The sequence below is a fragment of the Hemicordylus capensis genome, chromosome 3 (genome assembly GCF_027244095.1).
Source record: "Hemicordylus capensis ecotype Gifberg chromosome 3, rHemCap1.1.pri, whole genome shotgun sequence".
Taxonomy (NCBI): Eukaryota; Metazoa; Chordata; class Lepidosauria; order Squamata; family Cordylidae; genus Hemicordylus; species Hemicordylus capensis.
The window spans coordinates 16906289-16928773 of NC_069659.1; the positions used below are offsets into that span (position 1 = coordinate 16906289).

Below are 22485 nucleotides of genomic sequence, written 5' to 3' on the forward strand. Positions count from 1 at the left end.
TCTTTTGGGTTCACAGTGAGTACCCACATCAACATCTTCAGGGTTGGATTAGATTGGGTCAGATCCGATTTTGACTTTTGTGTTCGAGCACAGGCCTAGAACAGCCTCTTTTGTGATCGCACTTATGCTCTGGAATTCACTTTTCTAGGAGGCATGTTGGAATTCTTGGGATCCTTCCCAGCTCGGAGCTCACTGCTCCCTAAAACCCCAATGAAGGCTCTGCTCATCTGTTCTGCATGGAATAAGGACTTTTCTAAGTCCCAAACACCCCCTTCTGATCATGTGCAAGTGCCCAATATCTGAATAGGGCTAGAGCTGATGTTAAAAGTAGGCTTGGGTCTCCAACCCACTTCCATCCATAACACGTAGTACAACTTCTCTCGAGTCATGACATCATTCCACCAACATCATTGATCATGACATCATCATTGACTGATGCAGGCAGGAACATGCTCAGTGTCATGAAATCAGGACATGATGTCAATTCTACTATTTATTAGGGAGATGGCAGGCTCAAAATGGGACTATTTTTTATAACATGCAGTTCTGTCCTAAGGGGGAAAGCGACACTTTTGATGGTGAAATCCCAAAGGCCCTCAGGCAATTACATGTCTCCTCACTAGAGCTGATTTTTTAAAAATCTGCCTCTTTGTAAGTCAAGATGGCTCACCCGAGTTCTCCAGTGACATGGACCTGAAGGCATTAAGAATCAAGTCGGATAACTCTGAAAACTTCTCACTTTCTATAATGCTTCAGCTGGGCAGAAAATCAATGCACTAAGCAGCGGTAGCAGCAAGTGTTTAAATTAAGTGTGCTGTTGAAAAGTTCTAGTCTAAAATAGGCTGGATGTTTAAATGTTACCCTCACCCTTGAATGAAGGACAAGGAAGCAAGATGGTTCTGCTCGATGACCCCCATGTTTTTTTCACTTCCACGCAGGCAGGAAACAGAAGGTCTCTTCTAGCTCAGATGGACCATCATACTGGGTTACTGGGCTGTATTTGACTTTCTGGTCACAGGTTGTACAGGACAGAAATAAATATCACAAATACTGGCTGACATACAGAGCAAGGATGGACCGGAGCAGCAAGAAAGCAGCCTACAAGAATTTCCCAACTAACTGCACTGGTGCACCAGGGAAAGGGTAATTTTTCACACACCCCACTTCCCCAGGAAGCCCTCTGTGCCGCCCCAAAAATATGCCCCTGAGGGCTGCGCAACTCTCAGGGATGCATTTCCAGACGACACAAAGGGCTTCTGGGAGAAGGGGAGGGGATCAAAAATTGCCACTTTCCTGTTGCACTGGTGCAGTTAATTCAGTAGTTCTGCTTAGTAGCAGCCAGTGCAGGTGCCGTTGGTAGGGTGGGATGGGCTTGTGGCGAGAGACACCTTTAAGCACAAATTAGAAGCACAAATTAGACCTTGCCATTCACCTGCCTGCCAGTGGGGTCAGCTCCACAGAAGCCAGGTGTGTGGCGGAGCTGATCCCCCGCCACAAGGAATGCTGGGTGGCATGCTGCAGCTCACAGGTGCTGCCAGAACAGAGGTAAGCACTTTCTAATGTATGCTTAATAAATGAATTGAGAATTGTTACAATGAAGCTATTCTCACAACCGCAGGAAAGCAGGCTAAGGGAGCCTAGCTCGCTCTCCTGCGGTCGTGAGAGCCACCAGGAGCCCTGCAGCTCCTGGCGGTTAGCCCGCTTAAGTTCCCCCACTTAAACGAGGTTAGCGGAGCAAGCACTCCGCTAACCCCATCTGACTGATCAGGTGCTGCTGCCGTGTGGCTCTGAGGTGACACATGAGTAGACTCCAACCGGGAGGCTACTAGCAGCCTCCCAGCATGGCGGGGGGTCTCCCCAAAATGCCTCGCACCCAACCTTGAGGCACTTCACTTTGATCGTGTGAAGCACCTCAATTACTTTCATAAATAAAAAAGACAAATTAAAAAATGTTATTTTGTCCAAAGGTCCAGTCTACCAGTGTTGTGTGGGCCCTTGGTGAAATGCCATTCTGGTATCCCTGTATGTATGTATGTATATATGTATGTATGTATTTAATTGTTAAATTTATATACCACCTTTCATTAAAACAATCCCAAGGTGGTTAACAGCAGAATTTAAAAACAAGATTGTTTAGTGCAGGGATGCTCAACTTTGCCCCTCCAGGTATTTTTGGAGTACCACTCTCATAATCCTCAACCACAGTCACCAATAGTCAGGGATAGTGGGACTTGTAGGTGAATATCTGTAGGAGGGCTGAAGCTGATCAGCCGTGCCTTAGAGGGACAGCTCCCTTAATGGTACAGCCATGCTGGCTGGTGCAGAATACCTGAGATTAGGGGGTCACTTGCATTAGTCTGGACCCAACAGCTGAATGCCTTACATGGTCTGGGTCCAGCATATATTAGAAAACATCTCTGCCCCATCATGAGTTCAGTTGTTTGTGCAAAGCCCTCTTCCAAATCCTTCCTTCAGAAGCCGGATTGGTGTCTCATAGAGGGCAGGGCTTTTTCAGTGGTGGCACCCACTTCATGGAGCTCTCTTCCCAGAGAGGCCTGCCTGGTTTTTTTTTATATTACTTTGGATCTCCAGAAAGTCACAGGACTTTCTCCAAGGCTTTTGGTTGGTGTTGAGGCCTGTTTGCCAATGCCCTCTTGGGTAGTATCCCCCACAAAAAATGGCTGGTTTTTGTGGGTGATCCTTTATGTTTATCAAGATTGTCCTGTGCAGGGGAATAGTGAAAATGGAGGGGGCCCTGGGACAAAAAATGAAAAAGGGCCCCTGCTCCCCCACCTTCTTCTTCAGAGATACACTACAGGGAGAGCAAGGGCCAAACTGTCATGCATCCAACAGGCACCACTCCCTCAGGGGTCCAAGTTATAGTTTTTCAGCCCAAGGACAACCCCTCCCCCCCGCCTATTCAGTTATAGTTATGCCTCTGGACCTCCGTGCCAAAAAAGGAGCAGAAAGATGGGCTATATATCAACATGCAGAATTCCGTAATTTGAATTCATTATCGGCCTTCAGGAGAGCCTGTTTGGCCTGGCCTTCCAGGGTTTTTAATTTGTTGCCAATGTTTTTAACTTGCTGTAACCTGGTTTTCCAGGTTCTTTAAACTGTTTTAACTGTTAATTGTTTTGTGCTGTTTTATAGTCTCTGTTTTTAATTGTTAATTGATTTTAATTGTTTTGTTTTAATGTAAACCGCCCTGAGCCATTTTTGGACGGGCGGTATAGAAATCGAATGAATGAATGACTAATATAACAACCTCAGAATATAAACTATATGCAATCTGTACATTACCAATGGAAATGGTCATTTGGATCTGCCTCAAGCCAGTGGCACAGAAAATATTTCCAGACATCATATCTTCATCCTGATATTCATACCTCTAATTCCCGTCATCCCCAAAGCAATTAACTACTTGGCCTTCATTCATTTCAAATAAACAAACACACAAGAGCAAAGGTTCTTACTGCTGCAGGTCTTGTTGAATTTGAAATTCTCATGAGGGGATCCCTTCAGCCGGCACTGGAACCGGTGTTGCCAAAATTCCTGAAACCATGGGTTTCGGTGATTGGTTTCCGGCTGGAGCTGCAGGTAATAATCATCAAACCACTTCACATCAGGAGACTGGAGCTTGATCGTTATTCCGCCCACAGCTTCACGCTGGTATCCGTCTGTCACATCATACCTGTCTGCCCAGCCATCGCTGCAGAGATAAATAAAAGGGGAAAGCTCTTTGTGAGGAGGAGACTGCTGTTATGAATCATGGAGAGTAATTATTGGCATGTGTCCTTGAAAACAGCGAGGGGACTCCAACTAAAGGTGAGATCTGGCTAGACATGGCCTGGTTCAAGCAATCATTTGCACCTAGCTTTAATGTGGGTGACTGCCATTAGTGTGATTGTGTGAGCCCATGCAGTGTTGGTAACCCACATCAAACCTAGACTCAAATGATTATGTGCACCAGGTCAATGAATAGGCTGGCTGACATCCAGATTAACAAAGCACTTGCACAAAGCTGTTGTGCTCGTGCAAGGACGTTGTACTCACCAGATGCATTCCATCAGGAGCTTGCGTTCCAGACTAGCACAGTGCTTGCACAACAAGATAGCACATCTCCCGCTGTGGAATCTCTTGCTCAAGTTTTGCAGAGAGCTTTTGCACAAGAGTGCAACGTTGGGATTTTGTGCAGCTATGTAGTTTTCTTTTGTGTGCACAACTATTTTCATTGCACAAGCGCTTCGTTAGGCTGTCATCGCTAGCAGTTACTTTATTGAGTATGTTTATATCCCACCTTTCTTCCACCATAGAACCCCAGGCACTGTATTTGGAGTTCCTGGGTGGTCACCCATCCAGGCACTGACCAGAGCTAGACCAGTTGAAGTGACGGCATGTTTCTGCAGACCATACCCTGGCAGAGGTTTAAGAGTTCATTCTAAATTCACACAGACTGCAAGAATGTGGACTCCTTTTGTCTTTTACCAAGTCACTTACTCAACATGGCCACCGGGGATTTAAGAACTTACGAATAGCCTGCTGTATCAGACCCAAGGTCTCTCTGGTCCAGGATCTCGCTTCTCACAATGGCCAAGCAGATACTAAGTCTGCAGCTGGGCATGAAATGAATAGTCCACTTGCACTGCCCCAGCAACTATTATCCAGAGACAGACTGCCTCACTACTAGGGATTTATACACAAAAATGGACCAGGCATGTTTGGTTTGGTCACCCCCAAACTTGGGGCCCGGTTTGGTTTGAATTTGAACCGCTTCAGGCCCGGTTAGAGGGTGCCAGATATGTTAGGAACATAGGAACATAGGAAGCTGCCATATACTGAGTCAGACCATTGGTCTATCTAGCTCAGTATTGTCTACACAGACTGGCAGTGGCTTCTCTAAGGTTGCAGGCAGGAGTCTCTCTCAGCCCTATCTTGGAGATGCTGCCAGGGAGGGAACTTGGAACCTTCTGCTCTTCCCACAGCAGCTCCATCCCCTGAGGAGAATATCTTACAGTGTTCACACTTTTAGTCTCCCTTTCATGTGCAACCAGGGTGGACCCTGCTTAGTTAAGGGGACAAGTCATGCTTGCTACCACAAGACCAGCTCTCCTCTCCTGGAAATTAAATACTAATGTTAAAATTAGTATTTTTAAAAGGCATTCTTACCACCACCAAGGGCTTCGGGGCCTTGGGGGTTGCTGCTGCTACGGCTCTGGTGGTTCCCTCCCCTGACTTTCCTCCTGTCTCCAATGGGATGTGTCAGGCCAAAACAGCCCCCAAACAGGCCAAAACAGCCCATAGGAGACTGAGGGAAGGCCGGTGTGAGGAGGGGTAACCTCCAGAGACCCCCCGCCCAAGCCCTCAGTGGCAGTAAGTCCATCTAGCCATCTTTACTAATAGATCTAGGGGCTGTTCACACAAGCAGCCCTACCCAGGCTTGCACAGCCCTACCGGGGTAGGGCTTCTTGTGTGGAGTGCCGGGATTGGTCCTGATCCCAGCACTGCTCTGATGGGTAGTCCGAGTTTCCCCCTCGCGGTTTCTACTGAGGTAGAAGGGGCACTTGTGCCCCCTTCCACTCCAGTCCCCAATTGTATGGGTGCTTGGATTGCCTGCAGCCCAAGCAGCCACAGAGCTGGGCTACTGGAGTACCTGCCAGTGGGGAAATATCTCACTGCACTGAGCTCCTCATGTGGTGGACTGTGGGATTTCTGGAGGTTGGCTCAGCCTCCAGATGGCTGCACTGTTCCTGGAAGTGCAGCTTGTGTGGGTGCATGAGCAACATAGCCCAAGCAAGGGAAAGGATCATCTGGGGGTGGGGAAGTAAGAGCGATCCTGCCTTCCACTCAGCCCTTCCTGCCCCACCATACAGGATCATATAGACCAGGGATTCTCAACGTGTGGGTACCAAGATGTAATTGGACTTCAACTCCCATAATTCCCAACTAAAGGCCACTCGGGCTGGGGATTATGGGAGTTGAAGTCCAATAATGTCTGGGGACCCACACGTTGAGAAACCCTGATATAGACAACCTTCTAATGTCCTTCAACAATTTGTCTTATCCTATTTTATAGCCATCAGAGCCAGCGGCCACAGCTCGTGAGACCATGGCTTGTGGTAGTAAATTCTACAAATCAGTTACGTGTTGTGTGAAGAAGTTCTGTATTGTGTCTGTCCCGAATCTGAGCTGAGAGCTGGTCTTGAGAGCTGAGAGCTGAGCTGAGAGCTGAGCTGAGTGGTAGCAAGCATGACTTGTCCCCTTTGCTAAGCAGGGTCTGCCCTGGTTGCATATGAATGGGAGACTGGAAGTGTGAGCCCTGTAAGGTATTCCTCTCAGGGGATGGAGCTGTTCTGGGAAGACCATCTAGCTTCCAAGTTCCCTCCCTGGCTTCTCCAAGATAGGGCTCAGAGAGATTCCTGCCTGCAAACTTGGAAAAGCCGCTGCCAGTCTGTGAAGACAATGCTGAGCTAGATGGACCAATGGTCTGTCTCAGTATATGGCATCTTCCGATGTTCCTATGTTTCTTGTCATCCGTTTTATTGGATGAGCTTGATTCCTAGTATTGTGGGAGAGGGAGGAAACATCTCTCTAAGGACTTTCACTACATTATGCATAATTTGTTATAAATCTTGATCATGTTCTGCCTCAGTTCCTAGAGGGCGGGAGCTATCTCGGAGATGCTTAAAGAGCTTCCTTCTCAGCTGCTGCATCTACATTTTGGTCAGTTCAACAGCAGGTCTCAAATATTGTCCCAGCACATTTTTGTTTGACAAGAGACCCCCATGGTAATCCAAAACCTGCAGCTCAGCCGCAACACAACCCACACAATGAGATTCATTTGGACAAACCAATTATGCAGGAATTCTACCTTTTCCATACGTGAACACCACAAAACTGCTAGTGAAAAAGCTAAGCTGGGGGTGGGAGGTGGCTTTGGAGCAACATTTCCACACAGACCCACATTTCAAATTGAAGAGCAGAACCCGGGGGAAGGACCATAGCTCAGTGGCAGAGCATCTGTTTTGCATGCAGAAGATCGTAGGTTCAATCCTTGACATATCCAGATAGGGCTGGGTAAGACTCCTGCCTGAAACTTTGGAGAGCCTCTGCCAGTAGTCTGGCTTGTTACAATGCAGCTTCCTATATGATTACCTCAAAAGAAGTTCAGGTCAGTCTTAGGTCAGTGCATTATTACTGGAACCATCTGATATATATGTGGTCAGTGAAGGACTACCTTATACAATATGAATGTAAGACATTGATGATAGCAACCATGATGATGAAGGTGGTGGTGGTGGTGGTGAGTGACGACCATGATGAAGATGATGATAATGAGCTTGATCGTGATGCATCAGTCGGCCCCTCTGGATATAACTGAAGTACAAAAAATAGCATTTCAATACAAGAAAAATTCATGAACTCATGAATGGTGTTGTAATGAGCATTGTTAAGCATGGGATTGACTGATATGTGAAGAACGTATTCATGAGATGATTTAGTTGCAAAAACGGGGTCATTCTTCCTAGGATAACCTGGAGAATATCAGTTCATCAGGCAACCAGGAATTTGGCAACTTCCCTCCAGCCATGGTTTGCATGTTCACCAGTGAGTCTGTAAGCAGAGAACAGGACAGTAAAATGGCCACAGGTGAGGGCATGTGAACTTGGGGGGGGGGATGACATCTGAACATGCCCACATCCGATTCCTGAGATTCTCCACCCGGCATTCTCCTGCCATTCTTTGGCATACTTCAAATTTTGGATTCAAATATTGCAAGAACGTTGGGCTGAGAATCTCAGGAAACAGACTTGGACAGGTTGGATATTATGTCCTCCAGGACCAGAGGTGCTCTTATGCCAGACTTCTGGGCAGGCCAAGGTCTCCACACACCCTGCCCCCCCAATCCGCTTTAGTCTGTCCTGGGAGGTGTGGTCGCTGCGCCATTGGACCACACTGCACCAGGCAACCAAGCATGACTGTGACCTTTGCTGGGAGGCTGAGAATGACCTCTGCTTTAGAGACAGAGGTGGGACTGGGGAAAGAAATATGTGGGATGGGGATATTTTAAGTTGCATGTTGAAATGTTTCTGCTAGAACATAGGCAGCTGCCATATACTGAGTCAGATCATAGGTCCATAAAGCTCAGTATTGTCTTCACAGAATGGCAGTGGCTTCTCCAAGGTTGCAGGCAGGAATCTCTCTCTGCCCTATCTTGGAGATGCTGCCAGGGAGGGAAGTTGGAACCTAGATGCTCTTCCCAGAGCGGCTCCATCCCCTGAGGGGAATATCTTACTGTGCTCACACTTCCAGTCACCCATTCATATGCAACCAGGCAGACCCTGCTTAGCAAAGGGGACAAGTCATGCTTGCTACCACAAGACCAGCTCTCCTCTAATGCATATTTGCATAAATATACCTGTTTTATATTCTTACATACTTGTGAGTTCATTTGCTGTTTGTGTCCTCAGGAACCTGCATATTAAAAATACTGTGTGTGGCGGGGGGGGGGGATGATGCTTAACATGCAGTGGTGGTGGTGGTTTGGGGGCTCCAAAGGCCTTTAGGTCCAGGCTCCAAAATTACCCACGTGCATGTGCTCTCACTTGCCAGCATTTTATGGACCTTCTTCCCTATTTAGTCTTACAGGTGACTTTGCAAACCAGGCCAGAGAGAATATGATGCTTCCTCTTTTTCTTCCTTCACATTTTTTCTTAAAACTCACTTTCCCCATGAAGCCGTTGGCACAGTCCCCATCCTCAAATTAATAATAGCATAAATATGTGAAACTGGAACAATTATATATATTATATTGTTAATTTTTTATACCACCTTTCATTAAAATCTCAAGGCATTTTACAAAACATTTAAAAACCAAACCAAACCATAAAAGTTACACAATTAAGAATTAAAATGGAACCTAAAAATACACATCTAATTAAAAGAAACATGTACCATATAACCATGAGATACAAAGCAGCAGCAAACAAAACGCTCATTCAAAAGTCTGGGTAAAAAGCCAAGATTTTACTTGCTTTCTAAAAACTGTGATGGGGAGCGGAGGCCCACCGGGAGAGCATTCCAAAGTCTGGGGGCAATGACTGAGAAGGCCCTGTCCTGCATACACAACAGGCGAGCTTCTCTCATTGCTGGCACATGGAGCAGGTCCCCCTCTCATGACATCGTCAAGCGGGCAGAAACCCTTGGGAGTAGGTGGTCCCTCAGGTATGCAGGGCCCAAACCATTTTGGGCTTTAAAGGCCAAAACCAGCACCTTGAATTGGACCCGGAAACAGATTGGCAGCTAATGTCGCTCTTTCAAAATTGAGTAATAAGGTCCCAGCGGGCAGCTGTGGATAACATCCTAGCTGCCGCATTTTGAACTAGCTACAGTTTCTGAATATTCTTCAAGGGCAGCCCCACATAGAGCACGTTACAGTAATCCAGCCATGACATGACTAATGCATGGGTAACAGTGGCCTGATCTGCCATCTTGAGGCGCACTAGCCGAAGCCATGCAAAGGCACCCCTGGCCACCGTCTCCACCTGAGCTTCCAAAAGCGGAGCAAGGTCCAGCAGTACCCCCAAGCTGTACACTTGCTCCTTCAAGGGAGTGCAACCCCAACCAGAACCGGTAGAATATCCTCATACCAACTGGATCTCCTCCTGACCAACAGTACCTCTGTCTCGCTCAGATTCAATTGCATATCCGTCCCTTGCTTCCCCTTGCCTCCATTTCCCTCCCCTTCCTCTCTTGCCTTCCTTGTGCTAATATCTAGATTGTAAGCCTCTTGGGATGGGGACTTGTCCTCTCATTCTTTGTAAAGCACATGCACATGGATGGTAATACATAATCAAGCAAAATGGAGTGGAAAATATAATGATGGAAAATATGTTGAAATATAATATACATTTAGACTATAGTTCTAAACACATTTGCTAGCAAGTAAATAAATTCCTCGGTTGAACATAAAGGAACTTGCTTCCTAAAAAAAACATGCATAGGATTCTGCTGTTAGATCTGCTGCTGTTTCTCTGTACTTACATCTCGTAAAGCTAAATAACTGTTATCACATATAGTATGATAGCGGCAAAAACTGCCCAGGCAAAGTAATGGAGATGTTTAAAAATCCACTATTAAACTTGGTTAATAAAATGTGGGAGTATACAAAAATCACCAACTATATACCACCAGTGCAGTGCTGGAGTTTCTGCTTTCCATGCAGAAGATCCCAGGTTCAATCCCTGGCACCTTCAGGTAGGGCTGGGCAAGACTCCTACCTGAAACCTGGGAGAAGCCACTGTCAGTGAATGCAGACCAGAGATTCTCAATGTTGGGTCTCAAGATGTTATTTGACTTCAACTCCCATAATCCCCAGCCCCAGTGGCCTTTGGTTGGGGATTATGGGAGTTGAAGTCCAATAACATCTGCAGACCCAGTATTGAGAATCCTTGATGCAGACAATACTGAGCTAGATGGTAGGGATGTGCACGGACCGGTTTGGAGGCCATTCTACTGGCCTCCAGACCGGTCCGGAGACGGGGCAGTTCGGATTTGGAAGAGTTAGGGTTGGGGGGTTCCATTAAGGGTGAGGGGGGGGCTTTACTTACCCCTCCCGCGTTTTCCCAACTCCAGCGCCGTAGTTACTGTAAAAATCCGGCGGCAGGATCCCTCCTTGCTGCCCGCTTCAATCTCTGAATCATGGCTCCTCCATGGTAAACAGTTGGGCGGCAGGATACCTCCCTGCCGCCCCCTTGAAGCCCCCTTCTGCCCCTTGAAGCCCCCTGCCGCCCCCTTCAATCTCGCCCCCACTGCTCGCTCGCGGCAGGGAGATGTCCTCCTGCCCCCTTCCCTGCCAGGCTGCAAAAGTCTTTAAGAAGCACGTGAGATTGAAGGGGGCGGCAGGGGGCTTCAAGGGGTGGCAGGGGGCTTCAAGGGGGCGGCAGGGAGGTATCCTGCCGCCCGATTGTTTACCACGGAGGAGCCATGATTCGGAGATTGAAGCGGGAGGCAAGGAGGGATCCTGCCGATGGATTTTTACAGTAACTACGGCGCCGGAGTTGGGAAAACGTGGGAGGGGTAAGTAAAGCCCCCCCTTAATGGAACCCCCCACCCCAGTGCCGGACCGCAGTTCCGCAGTTCCGCGCACACCCCTACTAGATGGACCAATGGTCTGATGCAGCAGAAGGCAGCTTCCATTGTTCCCATGTCAAGAAGCATCAAAAACTAGCCACATTTATAAATGACTTCGTCCAGCCATGAACACACAGCTAGGGGCATTTCCTTACAGATTGTTAATTCCTGTAACAATGGTCAACTCACTTTCATGTATTATCTTCACGGTGCTTCATATTATCATTATTATCAATATGTGAAATATATAAAGAGCTCTAAAAACAAAAATGAGTATATAGAAGGAACATCTCCTTCTTTATTTCATTGATATATTCAATGGAATATCTTCAATGAAATAGTCTTCTGTATGATCCCCACTGCACGTTAAGGTCATCTGAGGAGGTCCGTCTCCAGTTACCACTGGTATGTCTGCTGGCAACTCAGAGGCGGGCCTTCTCTGTAGCTGCTCCTGGACTGTGGAATGCACTTCCTGCAGAAATCCATAATTTGAACTCTTTATTGGTTTCTAGGAGAGCCCTTAAGACCTACCTGTTTGGCCTGGCCTTCCAGGGTTTTTTAATTGTTATAAAGCATTTTTAATGTACCTGTTTTTCAGGGTTTTAAACTGTTTTATTGTTTTATGGTATTTTATATTTTTAATTGTTGATTGATTTTAACTGTCTTTGTTTTATTTGTAAACCGCCCTGAGCCAGTTTTGGAAGGGCTGTATAAAAATTGAATAAATAAATAAATAATGATAAAATAAAGAGCAACATTTTTATGGAGGGGAAAAGCTTTCCTCCCCTATTGATGTGCTCTTATTCAGACACAATTTAATGTTAAGCAAATCGTAAATCAAAGGGTGGTGGAGTCTGCCATCCAAACAGGGCTGCATAAGCCCTGATTTATCATAGATCTGAAAAAGCAGGCCAACCAATCAGGGCTGCACAAGCCCCGATTTATCATAGATCTGGCATAGCAGGCCAGCCAATCAGGGTTGAAAAAGCCATGTTGAATTACAGAGGACAGCTGTCTCAGATGAGGGAATAGCACGGGCAGAGTTCTTTGGCCAACACAGCTTGTAGGTAACAGGAAACAAATACATAGGTCATCTCACATTCTAGTTCACTGCCCTAGAAGTTCTGATATTTGTTTTACAAGCATGATTGCCAGTGTACAACAATATCCACAGAGCTATAGAAAGTAACCATGGCAACTAAGTGTACAGATAATTTTATATGTGTGTGTGTGTGTGTGTGTGTGTGAAAATGAGGTTTCTTTATTGTTACTGTAAAAGGCATTCAAGTTTTCCCTCTTTTACAGTAACAATAAAGAATGCCACTGTGTTCTTTGTGTTATCTTCCATTTTGCCACTCACTTGGAAAGAGCATGGCAATTAGCATTATGTAACAGCTATAAACTGAGAATGGTTGCCATTCAGCAGAGCGCTATTAATTCCAGATATATTTGGCCTTACATCCATTTAGGTAGTTTACGGGCCTGACTGCATGATAGATGCAAATGCATATATCCAAACAGAAAAGCTGCTGTGGGAGGGGGTGGGGAGGGGTGCTTAAGGGAGTTGTGCAAAGCAGCATTGCTCTGATTCAGAGTCTGCTTTCGTACCTTGGAGGAGGCCCTGGTTCAAACTGGTGCTTTGTGGGGGACAATCCAATTCACATTGGTTCAGTTTTGAGGGCTGCTTCAAACTGGATTCATTACAACTCCAACTCAAGCCCACACTCATCCCCTCTTTACTTGTGGGGAGGGTAGGAGACAGCGGGGTAATCTACACTATCAAAAATTGTGTTCTAACTGGGCTTGGGAGCTGTCTGTGCTTCCAGTTTTCGGTTGTGTGGAAGCACGGAAGAGGGAAACCTGGGTAGAAGTGATTGTGTAGAAGCAAAGTTGGGGGGAAAGCCACCCAAGATTTTCCTCCAACTTGCTTCCACACAACCAAAAATGTGAAGCACACACAGCTCCCAAATCTGGGTAGGAAACAGTTTTTGATTGTGTGACTGACCTCAGGTCATTCTAATTTTTAATCATATTTTACTCACAACAGCAACAATGCTGTGGCTGTGGTGGCTTCCCTTTAAAAAAGACCCGACAGGGATTTTTCCTCTGCAACTTGAAAAAGCACAGGATCTCTTGCAAATCATAGCCTCTTCGGTGCCTGGAGCCATTGCATGTGACCCTGGAAGGATTACAATTCCCAAGAGATCTTGCACCTTTCCCAAGACTGAAGTGACGGGGAGGGGGGGAGAAGTCTTTTTTAAAGTGAAGCTGCTGCAGCCACTGTTCCCTCACTGCCAGGAGGAAAGAACAATTAAAATATAGACTTTCCTGCCTCCTGCCCATCCAGCAAATACAAGAGTCAGGGAAGTGTGTCTATAAATTCGTGTGTCTGTGTCTGTCTGTGTGTGTTGTGGTTTCAGAGGCCAATTTGATTCTGATTTAAAGTGGGCCACATTGGGCTGATAACATCCAGATCCAATTTGGCCTCCAAAGTCCCACACAACCCTATTGCTGAACCCTTTCCTCACCAATCACCTCTTCACTCACCAAGCTTTAAGAGGGGTCTAGATAAATTCATGGAGGACTGGTTTATCAATGGCTACTAGTCTGTGGGCTATAGGCCTCCTCTAGCCTCAGAGGCAAGATGGCTCTGAATACCAGTTGCAGGGGAGTAACAGTAGGAGAGAGGGCATGCCCTCACCTCTTGCCTGGGGGCTTCCCAGAAACATCTGGTGGGCCAAACAGGATGTTGGAATGGATAGGCCTTGAGCTTAATCCAGCAGGGCACCTTTCTAAAATGGTGATTCTCTTTATTTAGCATGGGGAGAGCAACTGGCCCTATTCCTGCTTCTGTTTGTCTTTTTTATGTGGTTTGGAGTGTGGTGGTTTTGTGTGTGTGTGTGTGTGTGTGTGTGCTTTATGGTTTTTACTGTTTAACGGATTTTAAGGTTTTAAATGCGATCTAAATGGAGTTTTATTGTATTTTAACTTTTGTAAACCGCCTTGGGATGTCTTATGAAAGGTGGTATAAAACTGAAATGCAAAAAGATTTCCAAACATCTACATTTATTTTTTTTAAACTGTATCTTGCTACCATGCAGTGACTATGGTAGCTTCACTTTAAAAAGACTTCCAAGAGGGATTTCCTCCCCTGAAACTCAAAAAGGCAAAGGATTTGTATTTTCTGTTTTGCAAATTATAGTGCCCTTAGAGTCATTTCAAGGGCTAGAGCCATTTTATTGACTGATTTGATTTGATTTGATTTATATACCACCCCTCCAAAGGTGGCTCAGGGCAGTTTACATTAAAAATAAAGATACCTAACAATTAAAATAAAAAAACCAATTAAAAGCAGATTAAAACTACATTTAAAACTAAGTAAGATTAAAACTGTTATCCGTTAAAACTGTTAACTGTTAAAACTGTTTTGTATCCCTGAAAGGACTACAACTGCCAAGAGACAATGAGGAGAGTCTCACAATCAGTGAGACCCGCCGTTACGGGGTTAGTGAGAGAGCGGGCTGAACCCACTCTCCCCACAGATGAGCAGAAGGCAGCACTGGGCGTCTCCATCACGGAGCTGCCGGCTCCATCACGGAGCTGCTGGGGACTGTGGGGATCAGGGGCCACACGGCCCCCTCAGGTTCCAGGATACTCCACATGAGTGCGCAGGGCATGCCGGAGAGACTTCCGAGCCCAGGAAGCTGCTTGCAGCCTCCTGGCCGGGGGTCTCCTCATGTGTTGCTGTGGCGTGGAGCCGCGCCACAGCAATACACGACCAAAAAAACCGGGTTAGCGGTGCGCTCGCTCCACTAACCTGATCTAAGGGGAGGAGGAGTTAAGTGGGTGACCCGCTTTGGGGAAACCCGGCCTGCCTGCGAGCCCGATAGCTCCCATGATGCATGGAAAGCGGGCTAAGCTCCCTTAGCCTGCTTTCCACGGATCGTAAGAATACCCTCCTTCTGTCTTTTCCCAAGACTGCGGGGGGCGGATAACTCTGCCAGAAATCTTTTTTTTTTTAGTCAAGCTCCTGCTGCAGTCACTGTTCTCTCACTGGCAGGTACAAGTACAGTTAACTAAACAGAACATCCTGTCACTTGCTTACCTGGCAAGTACAGGTGCCCGGGGAAATGTGGTTCCAGGTGAGGACTGGTTCTAGCGTGAGGGGGTTGGGGTGGGATTCAGAGGCTGAATTGCCTGTGCCTCAAAGAGGGCCAGATGTGGCTTATTAGATTGAGATCTGATTTTGCCTCTAGAATTCCACGCAGCCCTAGTGCTTAACCCCGTTTCCACCCTGCACTTCTTCACTTCAAATAGCAACCACCAAGCTACTTTCATGTTTTATTTTTTGGGAACCACCCTTAGCCTTTGGGGGGTGGGCAGTATAGAAATGAAATGAATAAATTAAACCCCCCAAATCCCTGTGATGTGCAGCTACAAGCATATGCCATAGTTAAAACAAAAGTTCACTAACCATTGCTTATGGGAGGCAATCATCAGAGGTCAAACAAAAACAGAATCAAGAATTGGAAGAAAAGATAACAGAAGGATTCCTCCACAGTGTATTTGACGGAGAGGGAATGTCTGCTCTGTCCTTCACCTAAAATACTTGTATTCTTTGTCTAGGAAAGGAGAGCTGGTCTTGTGGTAGCAAGCATGTCTTGTCCTCTTAGCTAAGCAGGGCCTACCCTGGTTGCATATGAATGGAAGACTTGATGTGTGAGCACTGTAAGATATTCCCCACAGGGGATGGAGCTGCTCTGGGAAGAGCAGAAGGTTCCAAGTTCCCTCTCTGGCATCTCCAAGATAGGGCCGAGAGAGATTCCTGCCTGCAACCTTGGAGAAGCCGCTGCCAGTCTGTGTAGACAATACTGAGCTAGATGGACCAATGGTCTGACTCGGTATAAGACAGTTTCCTATGTTCCTATGAAATGGCATTTGGCAGATGAATGCAGAGGCTGCTGGAACAGACATTTCAACCTCTCTGAAAGGTTTCTATTTGTTTTCATAGAATCCAGCAATTCTCTCTTGCATTTGGTTGGGGTGGAGGGGGGATGCAGAGTTAATTCATTCCCTGGCCCTTCTCCTCTCTGCTGCCCATGCCAATCCATTGCTGATGTCAAGGAGGTTAATGAGTGTATTCATTAGACAGCAGTCCAGTCTCTCTTACCTCATCAAAAGCTGTTCACAGCCCACATAATTATGATGGAAGCTGCAGTTCAACCCTCATGTAATCATTCTGCTGCCAAATCTCTGACTGTTAACACTTTAGCAGATAGTCTAAGATATCCCCTCCCCTCTGCAGAGTAGAATGCTTTTGACAAATTGGTTCTCTTCTGTTCTCTCCTGTTTTCATTCCATTGTATTTTACAACTTCCCTGGCTCTGACCGTCCACACCTAAAAATTCTAAAACTAACTGAACAGAAACCAAGTGGGAGTACGCTCCATTACTACTACAACAAATATTTATATACCACTTTTCAACCAAAGTTTCCAAAGTGGTTTATATAGAGAAATAATAAACAAAGAAACACACAAGTTGGATCCCTGTCCCCAAAGGGCTCACACTCTAAAAAGAAAAATAAGACAGACACCAGCAACAGTCTCTGGAAGGAGGTGATAGCATTGTTGCACTTATAGCTTTCTATGCATTACCGCCCCTTCTTTATCTCTACCCTCAACAGGGTAAAATTGCAGTCATTTTTGCACAGAGGAAAGGGCTAGGGTCAGGGTTAAGATAACAATGAACAAATGGTTGTCCTCTCTCCATAGAGTGATCTTTGGAGGACATTCCTCTAAATTTTCATTTCCATTCCTCTTACCAATAATATTTATTAGTAGTTTTTGTGTTTTTAAAACTTGTAAAAGCTTTCAAAATAGCATCGCAAATTTAGCTGCTACACAGGCCTGATGGTCAAGACAATAAATGCATTACACACTGAAAACTGTAAGTATCACAGTACTGTCACCTCTCTTCCATGTCTAGGCATGTAGACCTGCTCAAAAACCACAATGAGCATTCATTCCCCCAAATGGTACTGACCACTCCAGCTGGCTCATGTACTAGAGCAGGGGTTCCAAGCCTCTGGTACTCCAGATATTGCTGAAATACAACTCCTATCATCCTATCAATTGTAGTACTAGGGTCCCTGTATTAGGAGGTAGGGGTATGCGAATCGGTCTGGTTTGAAAACTGGTTCGACTCGAACCAGGGCAGTCCAAGTGGTCCAGGTTCAAAACAGACAGGCCCCAGTTCGAACTGGACCAGTTCGGAACAGTTTGGGGGCCTACTCATAAAAGGGAATCCGGTGAGTGTCATTGTCAGGGACAGCGTTGGTGGTGGCATCAGCTCCCACCTGATGCCACCTACCCCCACTCATCTCCTGCAGAGTGAATTGGTCTGTACAATGGTCCAAACTAGTGATCAAGGGTCCCTACACAAAGGCCCCCAAATCTGAGAGTAAATGGTTCTTTCTAAACCCAGTTCCCAGGCCATTTGGGGCTGTATAGACAAGAACCAGCACTTTAGCCAATCTCCTCCCATATCGACTCAGCCACAGAGCTCCACAGATCTGTATCTTGCACACACACACACGCACGCACGCACGCACACACACAAACACACACACACCCACGCACGCACACCCACTCCAACTGCTCCAAGGCAGCGCTCTAACAACTCATTCACACACCAGGGTACACAATTTGTTCCATTTCCCCGCGACATGTCCATAACTATATTTTGGGAGCGATTGCGCTAGCGCTGATTAACTTTACATCTGCTTGATTGATGGGATGGTTTCTTTGCATTATGTCTGCCAGGGGAAAAAAGGTAGCAAACATTTAATTGGTTTTCTGTTGGCTTGAAGATTTACAGCAGCTGCCATCTGCGGAATGATTTTCCATTAGATAGTCAAACATAGTTCTTACAGATAAGCTTGACGACTTTAGGCAATATATTCCTGTGTATTTACAATAATAAAGCGATATCAGAGGCAGCTCCAAATTAGAGCAGGAGTAGGACCATGAGTTAGAAATCTTTCTAAAAACCAAAATTCTACATATTTGTGTTGTTAATGGCTGAGTGACAAAAAGACTTTTTAAAAAGTTCGATAAACCATGAATTTAAAAATATTTTTGACAACAGGAGGTGTGAAATTGCATTAATAGCAGTCATTGTCACTTCAATCCAGCAATCTGTTCTGGATAGGGAGATTTGGAGTGTACAAGGAGACCCACATCCTTTACTGGCTCCCCCAAAATGTCAAGAGAAAAAGCCAATCCGCATTCATGCTGCATTCTGCGTGTAGAGGCATGAAGACCACCATGTGCCTAGCTGTCAATGTACAAATTACTTTTTTTGTATTTTGAATATGAGGGCATATGAGCAAGCCGAATGCCTTCAAAATGTTCTCTAGATTGCAGCACCAGCTTTGTGCATCTGAATCCAATTCATTCAGACAATAGGACTGTTAAAATTCAATTCTGGATGCACCTACAGGGAAAGGTGGATTGCCAACATGGATTTGTTAAGAGCAAACCTTGCCTAAACAATTTTGCTTCATTGCATGACAGAATAAGTGGTTCAGTGTTAACTTATGGGAGGCGAGGCAACAGAGATGAGAGCTGGTGGAGCGCAGCTGTCTTCAGACTGGGATGCAGGAGACCCTGAAGTTCAGGGGGTAGCAAGGTTGGGAAAGGCCCTGGTGCAGGATGGGTGTTCTGCCCACATCCCTGCCTGCTTCACTGCCACAGCTGTCAGCTGGCCAACTGACAGCCGGTTGTATTCTTTCCAGTATCTTCTATGTTTTGTTGTTTAGAAGTTTGTCCCAGTGGGAATCCGGTAGACCAGGGGTGCCCGAATCATTTAAATACCCTGGTGGGCCAGAAACAACCATGGCTTGGTAGGCAGGAGCCAAGGTACATTTTCAGCGCATTGATGATTATATTAAAATTAATTATTAAAATATTAATGAAAGCAATTACTAGTTACTCATTAAAGTTATTAATGAACACAAGTATTAGTTACCCACAGCATGAGGAGGGAAGAGGAGGCTCCTGGCAAGCTTTCCTCTTCCTTGTCCCTCATGCACTTTCAACACCTTCAAAGGTCAGTTTTGAAAGAGGGCTGACCCCCACCAGGTCCATGGGGCAAGGCAGCATTTTGCACCTCACCTCAAGCAGCACAATACTTTGGGCCAGCCCTGGGGCCAGCCAAAAAGTCACGGGAACATAGGAACATAGGAAGCTGCCATATACTGAGTCAGACTATTGGTCCATCTCGCTCAGTATTGTCTACAAAGACTGGCAGCGGCTTCTCCAAGGTTTCAGGCAGGAATCTCTCTCAGCCCTGTCTTGGAGATGCCAGGGAGGGAACTGGGAACCTTCTGCTCATCCCAGAGTGGCTCCATCCTCTGAGGGGAATATTTTACAGTGCTCACACATCAAGTCTCCCATTCATATGCAACCAGGGCGGACCCTGCTCAGCTAAGGGGACAAGTCATGCTTGCTACCACAAGACCAGCTCTCATCTCACCTATACGTCTGCACCTTATATTGTGCAGACCTGCTGTAGACAGTGTGTGTGGCGGGTGGGGATGGAGTCCGAAAGGAAAAGGGAGGGAAAGGAGAAAGACAAAATGGTGTAGTTTCTGAATAAATTATTAGTTAAATCTATATAATATTACTTTGTGTTTGTGAAGGAAGCAACTATAAAACATTTGGCAATGAGATTATGAACCAGCTAAGGAAGCATGTGAGCCTGCAAAGCTTGTGAATGTTCCTGCAACTTCATTTCATTGCATTACTGGGCCTCCATTCTTGAACTGCTTTCGGCTATCGCAGCTGCTGACTGCTTCTCCAGTTTCCTGGCCTGCCCTGAAGGTTCTTTTCCCTTACTAATCCTGGACTCTGTTGTTCAGTGGATGTTCACTCGATGCCCACTGCAGCATGGCTCAGATGCCACCACCACCCTTTTTCTTGTCCATCCCATGAGAACCTATTCTTCCCTGGAAACAATGGACAATACTGAGCTAGATGGACCAATGGCCTGACACAGACTGGCAATGGCTTCTCCAAGGGTGCAGGCAAGAGTCTCTCTCAGCCCTCTCTTGCAGGTGCCAGGGACCTTGGAACCTTCTGCACACAAACATGTAGATGCTCTTCCCAGATTGGCCCCATCTTACAGTGCTCACATGTAATCTCCCATTCAAATGCAAACCAGGGCAGACCCTGCTTAGTCAAGGGGGACAATTCATGCTTGCTACCACATGGCTGGCTCTCCTCCCAAAGACAGATCAGATTCATGTATATTCCACTCAGGTTTCACCACCAGATCTTGATTTATTTATATGTATACAGTATATTACTGTCCCACACACATTTATTTTCTTCACAAATTATAGAAAAGAAAGCGAATCATCCAGGTACAAAAAATGTTTTCATACAAAAGTTTGCTTCTAAGCAATGAAAAAAGATGATGGAAAACAAATCCAAAAAAACCTACCACCTACTATTGGAAGGGAAATGATGCTCTAGGAAAGTGCTGATGACAACATAAAGATGGATAGCTATGTTGCAGTTCAGTAATGCAACATAACTTTATTCTGCAAAACTATTTTCCTATCACTTCTCTCCCCAAACAGATTAGAGAAATAAATTATACACTATCAGCAGCCACAAAGATGCCATAAATAATGGAAAGCCAATGGCGCAAAATCTAGGGCCTGATTTCCAGAGTGACTAATACCTTGATGTGTTTTTTGGTTCTGGTACATTAGCCATTTTCCATATCAGAGTTGGATAAGGTACACTGCGGTGCTATCAGTTTGCCTCTGCATACAACACAGGAGCGGAACAATTTGCTGGAATCGGAATGTCTATAATAATAACCCCCCGATATTTCTTTCACAACAAGCCCCGGGAAAGCTTGACTTGATAGGATTAATCAGGCTATACCGGATTAGGTTATTAATTAGCTGGTGTCTGAGCTCCATCTATGGCAGCTGAGAAATCGACAGGTCTGTCACGAATACATCAGAGGGGACTCAAAGCCACCTTTCCACCTTCGGAAAATGGTACACTTAATCTGTTTTAAGTATACATGGAGTTTGACATTTCTACTTGTTTGTATCATTTTGCAGGTGGCAAAAGTCAAACACATATTACTGAACCTTTCCAGGACATTTTTTGTGGATTGAAGAAAACAGGTGAACAGCCCGAGACATGTCTAAATGGCTCCTTACCAACAGGGATGATTCCAAGGGGTATTGGGTGCTCCTTTCAAACTATTCTCCAATCCCCCTTTTACTCCCCATCCATCAGACTGGGACTTTACAGCAGTGCCAGACAATACAGTTGCAGTATATTTATGGTCCTTCAGCTGGCATTATTGACCTTAAAAGGTCACCATTGTTTAAAGAAGCCTCATTCGGTCAGTCCTCTTCCCCAGAACAAGCAGCAGAAGCCAATGCAACCAGCTAGGTAGGACACTTATTAATTACCTTCATTACTACTACTATTAAGGGTACAGGTAAAGTGTGCTGTCAAGTCGATTCCAACTCCTGGTGCCCACAGAGCCCTGTGGTTTTCTTGGGTAGTATACAGGAGGGGTTTACCATTGCCTCCTCCCGTGCAGTATGAGATGATGGGGCTCTTCTCACGATTAACAAAAATCGGGCTAGGAGAGCCTAGCCCGATTTTTGTTAATTGTCAGAACCACCGGGCTCGGCTGCGAGCCCGGTGGTTCTAGAGCGGGTAACCCACTCTGGAACCCCTGGTAAAAAGCAGGTATGCAGAGTGAGTGCTCTCATGAGTAGACCCCCGGCCGGGAGGCGAAAAGCCGCCTCCCAGCTCAGGGGTTTCCCCAGTATGCCCTGCGCGCTTGCGCAGGGCATACTGGGGCTTGCGGGGGCCGTGCAGCCCAGCCCGTCTCGGAGCCGACAATCGTGTGGATGGCCGATCCAGCCGCCCAGGGCTCCCTCCCTGCTCACCCAAAGAAACCGGGTCTCACGGATCGTGAGACCCGGCTCGATGCCTTTCAGCATTTTCCTATATTGTTGCTGCCTGATATAGTGCCAGTGGGGATTCAAATTGGCAACCTTCTGCTTGTTAGTCAAGCATTTCCCTGCTGCACCACTACAAATATGTATATATATCTGAACCGCCTTGGGATTGTTTTAATGAAAGGTGGTATAAAAAATTAACAATTAAACAAACAAATTAACAAATATACTGCTTTTCAAGAAAAGTCTTCATAGCGGATTACATAGAAACAAATTGTTTTACTTATGTCACCCTCTATACATATTAAATTGTACAGCAAAATTCTCAGTCCCCTAATAATGGTCTTT

General features: G+C 45.9%; 1 protein-coding gene across 4 annotated transcripts in view; it reads right to left on the reverse strand.

Moving 5' to 3' along the window:
- GRM5 (glutamate metabotropic receptor 5) overlaps nucleotides 1–22485 on the reverse strand; it is a 354535-nt gene that overhangs the window by 87526 nt on the left and 244524 nt on the right. For all 4 annotated transcript variants that reach the window (XM_053306232.1, XM_053306229.1, XM_053306230.1 and 1 more), the window contains exon 4: nucleotides 3477–3712. In XM_053306232.1, the coding sequence (XP_053162207.1) occupies nucleotides 3477–3712 (236 nt within the window). The remainder of the gene's footprint in view (nucleotides 1–3476; nucleotides 3713–22485) is intronic.